Source organism: Triplophysa dalaica, chromosome 23 (genome assembly GCF_015846415.1).
Source record: "Triplophysa dalaica isolate WHDGS20190420 chromosome 23, ASM1584641v1, whole genome shotgun sequence".
Taxonomy (NCBI): domain Eukaryota; kingdom Metazoa; phylum Chordata; class Actinopteri; order Cypriniformes; family Nemacheilidae; genus Triplophysa; species Triplophysa dalaica.
In genome coordinates, this window is record NC_079564.1 from 17,949,707 (window position 1) to 17,962,378 (window position 12,672).

The 12,672-nt window shown below is 39.6% G+C and overlaps 2 protein-coding genes across 7 annotated transcripts in view; both read left to right on the forward strand.

Annotated features, from left to right (window-relative positions):
• The first annotated feature begins 693 nt into the window (after positions 1-693).
• On the forward strand, positions 694-8,591 carry LOC130412890 (major facilitator superfamily domain-containing protein 1-like). Its single transcript, XM_056737687.1, is given in 14 exon segments — positions 694-766; positions 4,308-4,377; positions 4,494-4,549; positions 4,641-4,784; positions 4,958-5,017; positions 5,020-5,070; positions 5,073-5,096; positions 5,269-5,279; positions 5,324-5,403; positions 5,484-5,595; positions 6,354-6,367; positions 6,369-6,486; positions 7,189-7,290; positions 7,751-8,591. Coding segments are annotated over 14 exon segments (987 nt in total). The 3' UTR covers positions 7,823-8,591.
• Positions 8,592-8,762: 171 nt separating this feature from the next.
• The window catches only part of si:ch73-103b11.2 (protein outspread), a 36,740-nt gene continuing 32,830 nt past the window's right edge, over positions 8,763-12,672 (forward strand). For 5 of the 6 annotated variants that reach the window (XM_056737925.1, XM_056737926.1, XM_056737929.1 and 2 more), the window contains exon 1: positions 8,764-9,776. In XM_056737925.1, coding sequence (XP_056593903.1) covers positions 9,645-9,776 — 132 coding nt within the window. In that variant the 5' untranslated portion in view covers positions 8,764-9,644. Of the gene's footprint in view, positions 9,777-12,672 lie in introns of all 6 variants that reach the window. The other variant, XM_056737927.1, reaches the window with a different exon arrangement.

A 12,672-nucleotide genomic window follows, 5' to 3' on the forward strand; every position in this document is an offset into this window, starting at 1 on the left:
TTGCAGGATGTTCAGCTCTTCTGTACTCAATGGTGTAGTTATGTGCAGACAAAAGTTTCTGCATTCTCGCCGCTGCCATCGATGGAATTCCTTTTGGGGGGACAGAGATTGGGGTGAGAGGGCGCTGATCAGTAAGAAGTGTGAACTTCCATCCGTAAAGATATACTGGTGAAATCTTCGGACCCTAAGAATATTGCCAACGCCTCATGCTCAATCTGTGCATAATTTTGCTCTGCCTTACTTAGTGTGCGCGATGCAAAAGCTATCGGCTTTTCTTCACCATTAGGTAACATTAGGTAACACATGGGAAATGACTGCAACAATGACATAAGGCAATGCGTCGCATGCCAGCCGTATAGTATGTGGAGGATCGTAGCGTGTCAAGACATTTTGAGACTCCAACTGTTCTTTTGCCTTTTTGAATGCTGCGTCACATTCAGAAGTCCACTGCCAACGCTTTCCTTTACACAGCAGAGCATTCAAGGCATTTGCTCTGGCTGCAAGGTTCGGTATAAATCTCCTGTAGTAGTTTAACAGCCTTAGAAATGAATGCAGCTGCGTGATGTTGGATGGTGTTGGGGCATTCACAATTGAACTTACTTTTTTAGGTGACTTGTGTAGAGCTTTAGCATCAATTATGTGACCTAAGTATTCCAATGAGTCTTTGAATACTTCAGATTTGCTTTTTTCGACATGCTACCCAAGTTGCTCCAGGCGTCCAAGGACAGTGTCCAGGTTCTCCAGGTGTTCAGCTTCAGTCTGCCCCGTGACTAAAATGTCCTCCTGGTAGCAATGGACATTTGGTAGACCTTGCAAAACCTGGTCCATAGCTCTCTGGAATCCCGAAAGGCTAGCGGTTGTATTGGAATAAACCTTTTTGTATAGAAAATTGTGAGATATTTCCCGGATTCTTCATCGACGTTCATCCGGAGGTAAGCATGTGATAAGTCTACTTTGCTGAAGCAGTGTCCTCCTGCTAAAGGGGCAAACAGATCCTCAATGCGTGGTAAGGGATAGTGTTCGATTTGCAGGACAGGATTTACAGTCACTTTAAAGTCACCACAGATTTGCACTGATCCATCTTTCTTAATGACAGGGACAATTGGAGGAGACCATTCACTGTACTGTACTGGTGACAATACCCCAATTTCAGTGAGACCGCTCAGCTCTGCCTCAATATTTGAACGAAGAGCATATGGCACAACTCTGGGCTGACAAAACTTTGGTTTGTGTTCCGCTTTCAAAGTTATTTCGGCTTTAATGCTCTTCATTTCCCCCAACTGCTTTGAGAAAACAGCTGCATGTTTCTGGAACACAGTTTCAAGTGTCTTTAACGTGACTGTTCTTATTTCCTTCCAATTCAGTTTGATCTGTCGTAACCACTCTCTGTCATAGAGTTGTGGGTGGTCCCCCTGCACAACATACAATGGAAGAACGGCTGTCTGTTTGTTTACCCATTTTCACGTACACATCAATTACACCTTCAGGGCGTAATGTCTGTCCCGTGTATGTTCGAAAGACAATATTGGTTGAGTGCAGAGGCAGGTGTTTTAACATGCTGTCATACGTTTCTCTAGAAGCCAATGAGACTGCTGCACCAGTGTCCAGTTCCGTTCCGAGCAATGTGCCCTCCACCTCTGTCTTACCATGATAATGTACATTTCTCCCGGCTATGACAGCTTGTAAAGAGCTAAATCCGAGGTATGTGTCATCATCAGGCTCTGCATCAAGGTGGTATACATTTCTTTTTTACATTTCCTTTCCGAGGTTGTACCTTTCCTTTCCACAGTTTGCCTTTTTTTTTACTATTGCTATTTCTGGAAATCCGACTGATGTGTCCTTTCTTTCCACATATATTACAGTTTTTGTCTTTAAACCAACAGTTCTCCTCATTGTGGTTATTCTTTCCACACCGTTTGCATTTATTAGCAGTCTTACTCTGTGATAAGGACAGTGCATTTACCGTCAAGGACCCGCTGAGTTGGTTTGCTTCACGTGATGTTGTTTCCGTGGAGACCGCCAGCTCCACCGCTCTTTGGAACGTTAACGTAGTCTCCGTCAACAGGCGCTATTGTGTAGCCTCGCTCTTCAAACCACACACAAATCTGTCGCAAAGTGCATCATCCAAGTGTCCTCCAAAATCGCAGTGTACTGCTAATCCCCTAAACACTGAAACATACTGTGCCACTGACTCACTGTCCCCCTGATTTCATTGGTGAAAACGTTCAGCAATGATTAGTGGCTTTGGAGAGAACTGTTGTCTCAATGTGTCCTTGATGTCCTTAAAGGTTTTTCCCCCGGCTTGTCCGGTGCATTTCGACTGCGGAGCAATCTTACGTAACATTGTATGTTATATTAACATTTGTAGAACAATCACAACACATGTGACTTGGCCAAGAATCACAATCTTACTATTTACGAGTTTATTTACGAGAACCAACAACTAACAATGAGAGGTAACTGTCCCCTCTACAGGCACAATGAGGAATAACATGCATACATAACAGTTAAGCCTCCGACGTGGCTACTTTAACTGAACGCGGTCATTCTAGTCAATGCTTGTGTTTACAGAAGTGCCGTGGCATGTTACAAAAGTGTCCAAGAAGCGGCTCTCCGCGTCGCTTCACTAAAGACAGGCGCCTAGTCTAATTTTGAAGGACGCCGTGTACAAAACGCACAGCACCAGTGTTGGGTGTAACTAGTTACTAAGTAATTAGTTACTGTAATTTAATTACTTTCCCCTTGAAAAAGTAAAGTAAGGGATTACTCATATGTTTTCTGTAATTTAATTACAGTTACTTTTGATGTACTTAAACTAAATACTTTGTGAAATATATGCGTGTGCAATAGTGTAATTGACAACAAAAGTCAAAGTCTTACTTTAAAATCTGTGCTTTAATGTATAATTCTAACATTTGTAATACTTTGGTCAGTTAATAATATTATCTATTTGAATGAATTAAATAAGCCGTTTCATGTCTATCCTTGAATCACTTAACTAATCAAGGTTGATGTAGGATATAGAAAGTAGTTAGTAATGAGTAACTAAATACTTTTTGACAGAGTAATTTGGACAGTAATCTAATTACACTATTGAATATGTAATGAGTAACTAGTAATTAATTACTTTTTCAGAGTAACTTACCCAACACTGCGCAGCACATACAAAAGAAAGGTAAAAAAATCATGTCAATTTCAAAATAAACACCCTGTGCAGACATCCGATCGTATTTCACGCTAATGTCTTTGCCAGGAGGCCAGAAATGGGTGACAAGCGGTTCATCCTTGAACAAAACCATAATTAGTTATTTTGTGGTAAGATATTGTTTAACTAAATAAGTATGTTTTTTATTGATTTAATTAGAGTAAAAGCATTATTTGTTTCTGTGAGGGAAAGAGGCATGACTCATATAAACAGAACTATATACCTGACAAACATAACCACTTAGTCAACTTTCTTATGGTATAAACCCAAAAAATCACAGAAAACACGAAAAATGTAGAAAAACAATGCGGACAGGCAAATCACTGTGTTCTCATTTTTTCCCAAGCGCCTGGACTTTGCGCTTTCTTGGTGTCATTGCTATGCAACCATGGGCCGCGATAGCCGTTTAGATGTGGAGGTATAAACAAGGAGCAAAACAAAACAACAAATCGCAAAACTAAAAGCAAAATAAAAAATCACAATTACAAATCTGAAAAAGCAATATCAAATGTAAAAACATAACAACAATCCGGTATCAAAATAAAAAGTCAGAAAACAAAACAACAAATCAGTCAAACCAAAAAAGGTAGGTCCTTTGTATATATAACATTCTATGTGCTTTTATCTGTGTCTCTGCGGGTTACTATGGAGCCGTGGAAGGGACATTGGTGAAAATAAAAAATCAGAAGATGTTTCTTGTGCTCACAAAAACCTTTTTGCGTGCTCACGAGTTACTGTGTGCTTTTATGGATAAAAAGGCCTGTGGATGGCACACGTTTAAATGAAATATAGATTAATTAGAAATTAATAGGCATATGTCTATGCAGTTGGGAGGGGATATTTTAAAACGTTTGACATAAAACAAGCACAATGTGTATTAATGCATGAAGACAGTAACTTTTAAAAGGCTAAATTCATTACACAGCTTAGGTGCCTTATACTATTACTGCTTAGTCTATTATGTATAGGAAGAAGTCCGGTGGCCTTGTTCATGTCTATATAATATAAATAAGAGTGATCGTGGCATTCGTTGACGAACCGGTTATTCTGTGCTGAAATTGACCGAATGGGACATTGAGTAACAGCACTGGTAATGACACAGGAGGGTGTGTGGAAGGTTTGGGAATGACACCACAGGAATATAATCTGCTTTACGCCATCTACGCCTGGACGTGAGACACACACACACACACACACACATACTCACTCAACCAGAGCTGAATTTTTGAGTCTTTGACCTATGAACTCCCCCGTGAACTTTAAACTGAGCTTCACTTTCTCTCTTCAGGAATGCTGTGGTGGTGATCATGGCTGGGTTCCTCATTGACAAACTGGGAAACGGCTGTACGTTTAAATGCCAAAATCTGATCAAAAAGTTTCACTTCCATCTGAATTTTGGAAATAAGTGTAATTTTGGGATTGTTCTCTCCTGTAGTTGGCGTGTTCCTCTTCTCATTCCTGACTGTATTGGGCTCGGCCATCTTTGCGTTGGGATCTCATTTTAAAGGCACAACGTACCTGCTGCCTCTCATGCTGACGGGACGACTTCTGTTCGGTTCTGGAAACGGTTCCCTCACCAGTATGACAAAAGATAGTCACCTTTAACACCACTGATAGTATGCAGGTTTAACATCAGCTGTGTGGTTGTTTCTGTACCTGTAAAGTTTAGACTTAAAGGAGAAGCATTTCTGCCTTTCTAGAGAACCTACTGAAACCCACTGGTGCCAAGTTGACATTGCTGTCTTGTGTTAGTTGTGCAGAACCGCATCCCCGCGTTCTGGTTCTGCAGGAAGGCGCTGCCGCTGGCGTTTGGACTCTGATGTCTTCCCGCTTGGGTTCCGTTCTGAATTTTTTCTTCTCTAAGAGATCGAGTCTGGCATGCAGTGGAGAGGTGAGACACCACACACATGTACACACATAGACACATTATTGATCTGAACCTGTGGAAATGTTGGAAAGAGGTGAAATTCATATTTTCTGTGTTCAGGCACGTTTCTGTGTGAAAGAATGACAAAATATGAGAAACTGTGTTTTGAATTGAATACTACCCTTACTTTCTGCAGTATGCACGGAAGCAATGCAGTGACGTTCCTCAAATGTTCTGGTTGGGGTTACTAGGATTACTACAAATTCATTAAAAACATTCTTACCATCATGTTCTTTTATAACGGGATCTTTCCCTTCATTGCTGATGCCAGGTATAGGAACACGTCACATCATACCATGGGCTTTATAAATGGGTTTGTATGCACTTTAAATGTGATTGTGTGTGTTTCAGTAAGTTTATCCAGGATAAATACAGCGGGTACAGTCAGAAGGAAGCGGCGTACATCGCAGGTGCTGTGTATGACAGTTCTCTGGTCCTCTCTGCTGCTGTGGGAATTCTTATTGTGAGTTTAACCACACAAATACACAGATTGTATTGTATTTCTATCATTTATTGCAGTACATACGCTATATGGTGTATACAGTGAGGGAAATAAGAATTGGGTTTATTTTAACTGATAGAGACAGAATATAAAAAAATCTTGTATTTCTTCTATTTCCAAAATATCGCACCAACAGTTGTCTCCCTCTCACCAAGCTTCTGTCTGCAGCCTATTCTAGGTTTGTGCAGGTCTACAATCTTGTCCCTGACATCCTTTAAAACCTATTTGGTCTGGACCATGGTGGTGAAGAGGTTGAATGGAAGACACAGATTCTTTAGGAAGGCATCTTTTATGTACATAACAAGCTGATTTAGGAGTACTGTCTTAAAGTGACAGGACTAATCTGTGGTCCATATAGGCACATAACCAATCTGTGGAGCCAGAATTCGTGTTAGTTGGTAGAGGATCAAATACTTATTTCACTGAATGAAATGCAAAATCAATTTATAACCTTTATGTAACATTTCTTCCTCATTTTTTTTTATTCTGTCTCTATCAGTTAAAATAAACCCACCATAAAAATTATAGACCCTTCATTTCTTTGTAAGCAGGCAAATTTACAAAATCAGCAGGGGATCAAATACTTATTTCCCTCACTGTATAGTAACCAATACTATAGTAGATTTCAAATTAGCATGGTATATCCACTTAGTAATATGGCTAAAGGTATTTTAACTGTTTTTTTTCAACAATTTGTTGTTGTTTGGTGTGTAATGCAGGATTATGTGGGTCTGAGTGTTCGCAGTGTTGTGTGCTGTCTTGACTCTTCCTGTGTTTGGACTCCTGGCCTTCACTTTTGTCCCTCCTCTTGTATCAACCATCTGGCTGGGCATCACTTATTCATTTGCTGCTGTGAGTAACACACACACACACACACGTTTCATATTACTTTGCATGTATTGTAAATTGTATAATTGAGTCTGTTCATGCAATAAATTAATGAGCTTGTTATTAAAAAGTAAAAGGCATTCAACCATACATGTTTGTTACATACTGTACAGTGCATGAACTCAATTTGTCTAACATGTTTTTGCAGGCGAGTATAAAACCGTAAGTTTTTTTTCAACCACATTACGCTTTTCCATTTCGACCGCAACGCACCCTATTTGTGAGCGCATGCCACGCGTCTACATTTAAAACAAACTCAAAGATGCGAAATGTGAATCGCCTTTATGATACTATATTGTGACACTCACATCAAGTTTCAGTTTGTAACGTATAGATTTTAGATAGAGGTTTCTGGAAAAACATTCAACCAAATCTAAACACAACCAATGAATATTATTGTGCAAGTAAAAATAAACATTGTCTATTTTTACAAATATTGAAAATGTAACATTTAAAATGTAGATACTTAATCCACTAATTGTATCATTGCTGCTGATTTGCCGCTGAATTGTTCCACAGTACCACCGCTGTACTTTTTGTAAGAGTGATTGACAGATTGTACCAACAGAATCGTTGTATATGCTGTGAAACTGACAGTGTGTGTGTGTACGTGTATGTGTGTGTGGGGGTGTGTGCGTGTGTGTGTGTGTCTGTAGTGATGTTTAGATCCCACTGTGGAGATGGCAATATATGATGATCTTTATGCTTGCCAACACTGTCAGCTGCATCATCACCTCTATCATACTCAACATCATCGACTACAAACAGGTAAGACACACATCCACCCACAATCACCACTTCTCTCTGAATAACTCATGATCTATGGGTTACCATAGCAACTGTATGTTAGAACATTCCGCAAGAAGCAATACAAAAGATAAGACACATAATTTTATTTGGCCTGCCCTTGAATTGGATCATTACAGGATTTTCTCAGAGCGTGAAAAAATTGATTCACTTCTTATGATTTTTGACATTGACAAGAAAAAAATAAAAGGCTCATTTATTATAGAAACAGCTCTTGAACTCTTGCCCGACTGTTAGTTTTCAGTCAACAGCGTTTTTCAAAAGCAGAGGTTATTTTCGGCTTTGGGTGAATTTGCATAAAGGTGGATTGGATTGTTCTGTGCTCTTGGTACCGTTCCCAACCTAATGCTAAAGAAATGGAAACTTTCAGGTTATAGACGTTCAGGTTATGAATTATAATTAAAACACTGTGTGTTTAAAGGGGAACACTCTCAATAAGATGACTAAGAGGTCATCAGCTCTGTGTCTCAGACCGACAGAGAACCGCTGGTGAATGAAGAGAGAGAGGACAATGAAGAGATAACTGATTCGCCCTCCATCAACAGAACCTGAAGGAAATCAGCTTCTATGTGTTTCTCTATACTCTAAACTCTGGGACATAACAGTGCGGCTAAAGGGAAAATGTACATTTGTTTTCAAAAAAGTGTCATATGATGTTCAGTATTAACACTAACACACAGTACAGAATTCACATACTCCTTGATCTTCAGATGGCATTGATTTCTGAACACTCTTTAAACTTCTGACTGGCAGTATTTTTAATGTAACATAAATTAGATATAACATATTATAGGGTAATATTGTGTCTTTCTCTGTAGTGGAATTTCTTAATCTGTGCTTTTCATAAGGATGATGTTACGATAAATTATTAAAATGACGGTTATTGATTTATTTTGTGAAGCCATTTTACAAACATCAGGAAAAAGTGTTAACATGAATATGAGCCAGATTTATAATGCATTTTAAAATTGTGTTACCTTGTTTTTACAGCTACTTACAAAATTAACAAATGTCAATTTTGCACCCATTTTTTTTTTTAACAAAAAAGTGTTGTACTCCAATTATATTTTAAAGTGTATAGTCATTGCACAATTACAAATACATATGTTCATATATTACATTTTTATACATGTGTAATCTTCAATAAAAACAATGAATCGTTACATAAATTATTAAGTTTTCTCTTCTGAAAAATCTGTCCAGTGTTTGACGTCACACAGCCTCTTGGGGGCGCTGGAGAGCTACTCAAGTGGGATTGGTCGTTATCTGGGGGCGTAACAAGGACAGTTATCCAAGATTACAAGCAAAAATCATATCTATTTATCCTTAAAAAAAGCTACTTAAAGTTTAATTCAATATAAATCACCGACTTGAAGTTTGAATAACTTCTGTTAACACAGTGCATAGTCCACCTACCTTGAAACTTGTTATTTCTAAAAAACATCTGTGTTCTGATTGGACACAAAGTACTCCAGCTACGGCCAGTGGGCGTATTGCATCACTTCATTGGCTGTCGTGTATATCCGTCAATCCGTGCCCCGCCTCTTCATTCCTCCGTGTGTGTTGCGAGTGGACTAGTGTGTGTGTGTGGGGAACGCAGCCGGACCCGTGAGATCAGCTGAGACCGTGGGAAACGGACCCACCGAATCCAGTCGGACCTGCAACAAGCCGCATTTGGACCGGACGCTCTTGAAGAGACCGTATGATGGAGTTCAATGATACTTGTCCTCACGTGTCGCGAAAAGCTTCATCGGACGCTGTGAGCTAGTGGAAAGTAAACGCGTCCACGTCCGCTTCGTTTCTTTTCACAAGTTTGTCATATCGTTATCAACTCGCGCTGCAACGCAACGGCGCGCGTCCGTATGCCTGCGGGGACGCGCGTGGATCGAGAACGCGGAAGGGTCCCGAACTGAACCCCCCATCAGAAATCAATCCGGGAGAGCTCGGACCGACAGTCGTTAGTCGTGAACAACCGAGGATGGACACAGTGGGTCGGGCTTGTATTTACACTGGAGTTGCGCAATGTTTTATTTGCAAACACCATAACGTAATATCGCAATAAGCGACTGGAAGACAGTGTGTGAGCACTTTTGGGCTAAAGTATTATTGTTTTAATGTTTTTTTATTTGTACCCTCACCGTGGGTCGTGTCAGGGGATTATCGTGCATGAATAAATGATGATACTAGTTAGTTTGCGATGAGGCGGCGCGAGCGAATGACTGCAGCGCGCGCGAGGACTCTCCGGTGGAATTACTGCGCAGTTTTTAAAATAACGGAAAGACGGATCACGGACTGAAGCTCGGACACACGCACTCATGGCACAGAGTTCGACCGCGAGAGAAAACGCCTGTAGAAAATTCCAGGCCAATATTTTCAACAAGAGTAAATGTCAAAACTGCTTTAAAGCTCGAGACGCGCACCTGCTGAGTGATGAAGACTTCACACAGGTAACACACATACATGCAAACAAACACAACCTCATACTCACTTGTCATGGACTAACTAGACCTCACACAGGTCATAAATATACCTGCAAATATTTTATCAAAGCTCTGTGTGGGAACTGTCAAATAGCTCATAACCTTCTGTCATTCTACTGTGGCGTGTTGTGATCGTTCACTGTTATGTCTTATGATATTAGCGTGTGACGACATCACTGTACCGTGGTGGTACTTTTCTTTTACCCGTGTGCACACGTTTGTCACGAATTAAAACAGAAATGTTTATTCAAATTTTCTTGGGACTTGGTTTTGTGTGATGGTTTGCTTTGGTTAGATTGTGGCTATAATCTAAACTTTCCTGTAGCTCAGTGGTAAGATGTTGTGGGTTCCATCCCAGGGGATTGCAAATACCTGTGTAAAATCTATAGGATAAAGCAATGTAAGTCGCTTTGGATAAAATGCCTAAATGTAAATGTACAATCCCATGACAGATTGTTTGTCAATCATTTTGCATAAAAGTGTCAGCTTAATAGACTAATTAGTAATTATTATGAATCAATGTTTTTGTGTCACCTGAGGCATTAGATAGACAAGTCACCTGTCAAGAGATACTGAGTTAATGTGGTAGTAGGTTTTGGGGAGTATGTTTTAGGCTAAAGATCTAGGCAGGTACACTGTTAAAAACAATCTTTTGATTCTTTCGATTATAAAAAAGAATGAGATGGTCATTTTAAGGACCTTTGAATAAATGTCTTTTCAGGGAGCCAAAACAGTCTAAAGGGTTAAATATTTAATCCCTGGAAAGATTGATTTATGAGCTATAACAGTGGTTCCGGCCCCTTTTGCGTAGGGTGCATCACTTTGCGCTTCCCCCAAACAAAAAAACTTAACATGATCTTGTTGTTAACTGTTAAACTAAAAACCTATTCAGTTATATAATGCTGCAACATAAACTCTTCTGGTTGATGGTCTAATTTTTCTGATGTTTGATTGAGTACAATTTATAATACATTTCTGTATTTCATAAAATGCCACAAAATCTGTGGCCCCCTGGATCCATCTTGGGGCCTCCAGCTTGAGAACCACTGTGCTATAAGCTTAAACACATCTGAGTGAAACTAAACTTTTAAAGCACATCTGTTAAATTGTATGCGTGCAGATTGTGTTTTTTTGCGGTGTAGATTTAGGTGGTGTTAAGTGGTTAAAGATCTGGCCTGATAAAAGGCTGCATGTTCAATCGCTTTATGATCTTAATCAAGACACTTAACCTCAGGTTACTTCAGGAGGACTGGAACCCTATCTATAGTTTCTTCTAAATGACTCATTTGTTGAGGCATTTGGTGTGGTTTCACGAGATATATTAGGCACCGAATAGACCCAAGATTCCTCTCGTATAAAAACGGATCTATTTCGGATCCTGATTCCAGCACCAGAACTCATTTACTGTAAGGCCTCCCGCAGACACGGGGTTTTCCAGAACAGTCCCGATGTATCCTCACAAATTACCGCAGCTGGGTCTCCAGTATATTAAAGATGTGATGTGGCCTCTGTTTGCCGGTCATCTGTCTGTATTGTTTGGATGGTTATCAAAAGAAGAATAGCAGAATAGTGGATGTGTGTTTAGAAGTGAGTTATTATGTCATTGTTTGAACGTCTGTGCAGACGACAGCAGGCAGGTGATTATGGGGGATATGAAATGAGAAGTTAGACCAGGAGGTCAGAATGAGATGCATGATTATATGGTGAGAATATGAGCGCTTCATCTTACAGTTAAACTGTGAAATGAAAACGATGACGCAAAGCTCTTTGGTTCATCTGACGGAAGTCATTTGACTAGTACAGACACATTTTAATTGGCATTAAGAAGCTCACATGAACAAACCTATAACCCCAAGTAGTAATCTTTGGGTATATCACAGGCCCCATATGAATCATGCTGCAGATATGATCCTCACATGGAATTCTTCACAAGCATTGTTGTTTTTAGTCAATCTGGTTTATCATGTTAAAAGGAATGACACAAACCAGAATATGTAAGAAACTTGAGTTCTTTTGATCCAAGCCAATAAGAAACCACCTCTTATTTGTGTTAGACCCTAATTCACACTTTTGTTTTTGTGCATTTTAGATGTACATTAGAAACAAACTAGAAATACTTTAGCAATTGTGTTAGACTCGAATTCACACTGACCTGATGAACGGCAGCAAACACGGACGTTCTAATTTACAACTAGCGCATTTGAATACATTTGTTGCCGTTTCTCGGTTCAGTGTGAATTAGCCTTTAGACGTCAAAACACCTTTCACGAATTTTCATTCCACACACGTTTTGTAATCCCGAGATGGTACAAACGAACGCCAAATACGAAAAAACGTATATGAAAATTTCGGACAGTACTATGTGCAAAGACCTTAAGACTTTCAGAGTTCAGTTCTGCTGTTATGAGAATAAAAGGGGACTATAAAAATAAACAAAACAGAGTTTAGCTATTGAAGAGGAAAATCTGGCCTACATTACCCCTCTGTCTTTCTCTCTTTTATCGCCATCAGAGCCGTAGAGAGACAGTGATTTCCCAGAGCACAATCTTTCCCATTAGCAGAAGTTCAGGAGAAACTAGATTTGCATTTCTTGATGAAATCCCACTGCTTATACGGTAGCAAAGTTTTAGGGATGCTTCGATTTTTGTTCTTCGTGAATGTGATGCTATTTGTTACCCAAATGTTATGATGATGTCATTGCTTTCACCATGACAATTAGAGATTTAGACATGAACTTTTTCTCGTCAGATTTCTTCTATGTCGACTACATCATCTGAGCTATACTGTCCAGATTTCATTTAAGTTGAATCTTGAATTGACTCTGGTACCTCCAGTAAGTCTCCTGCTCTTTGAGCTCAACCGC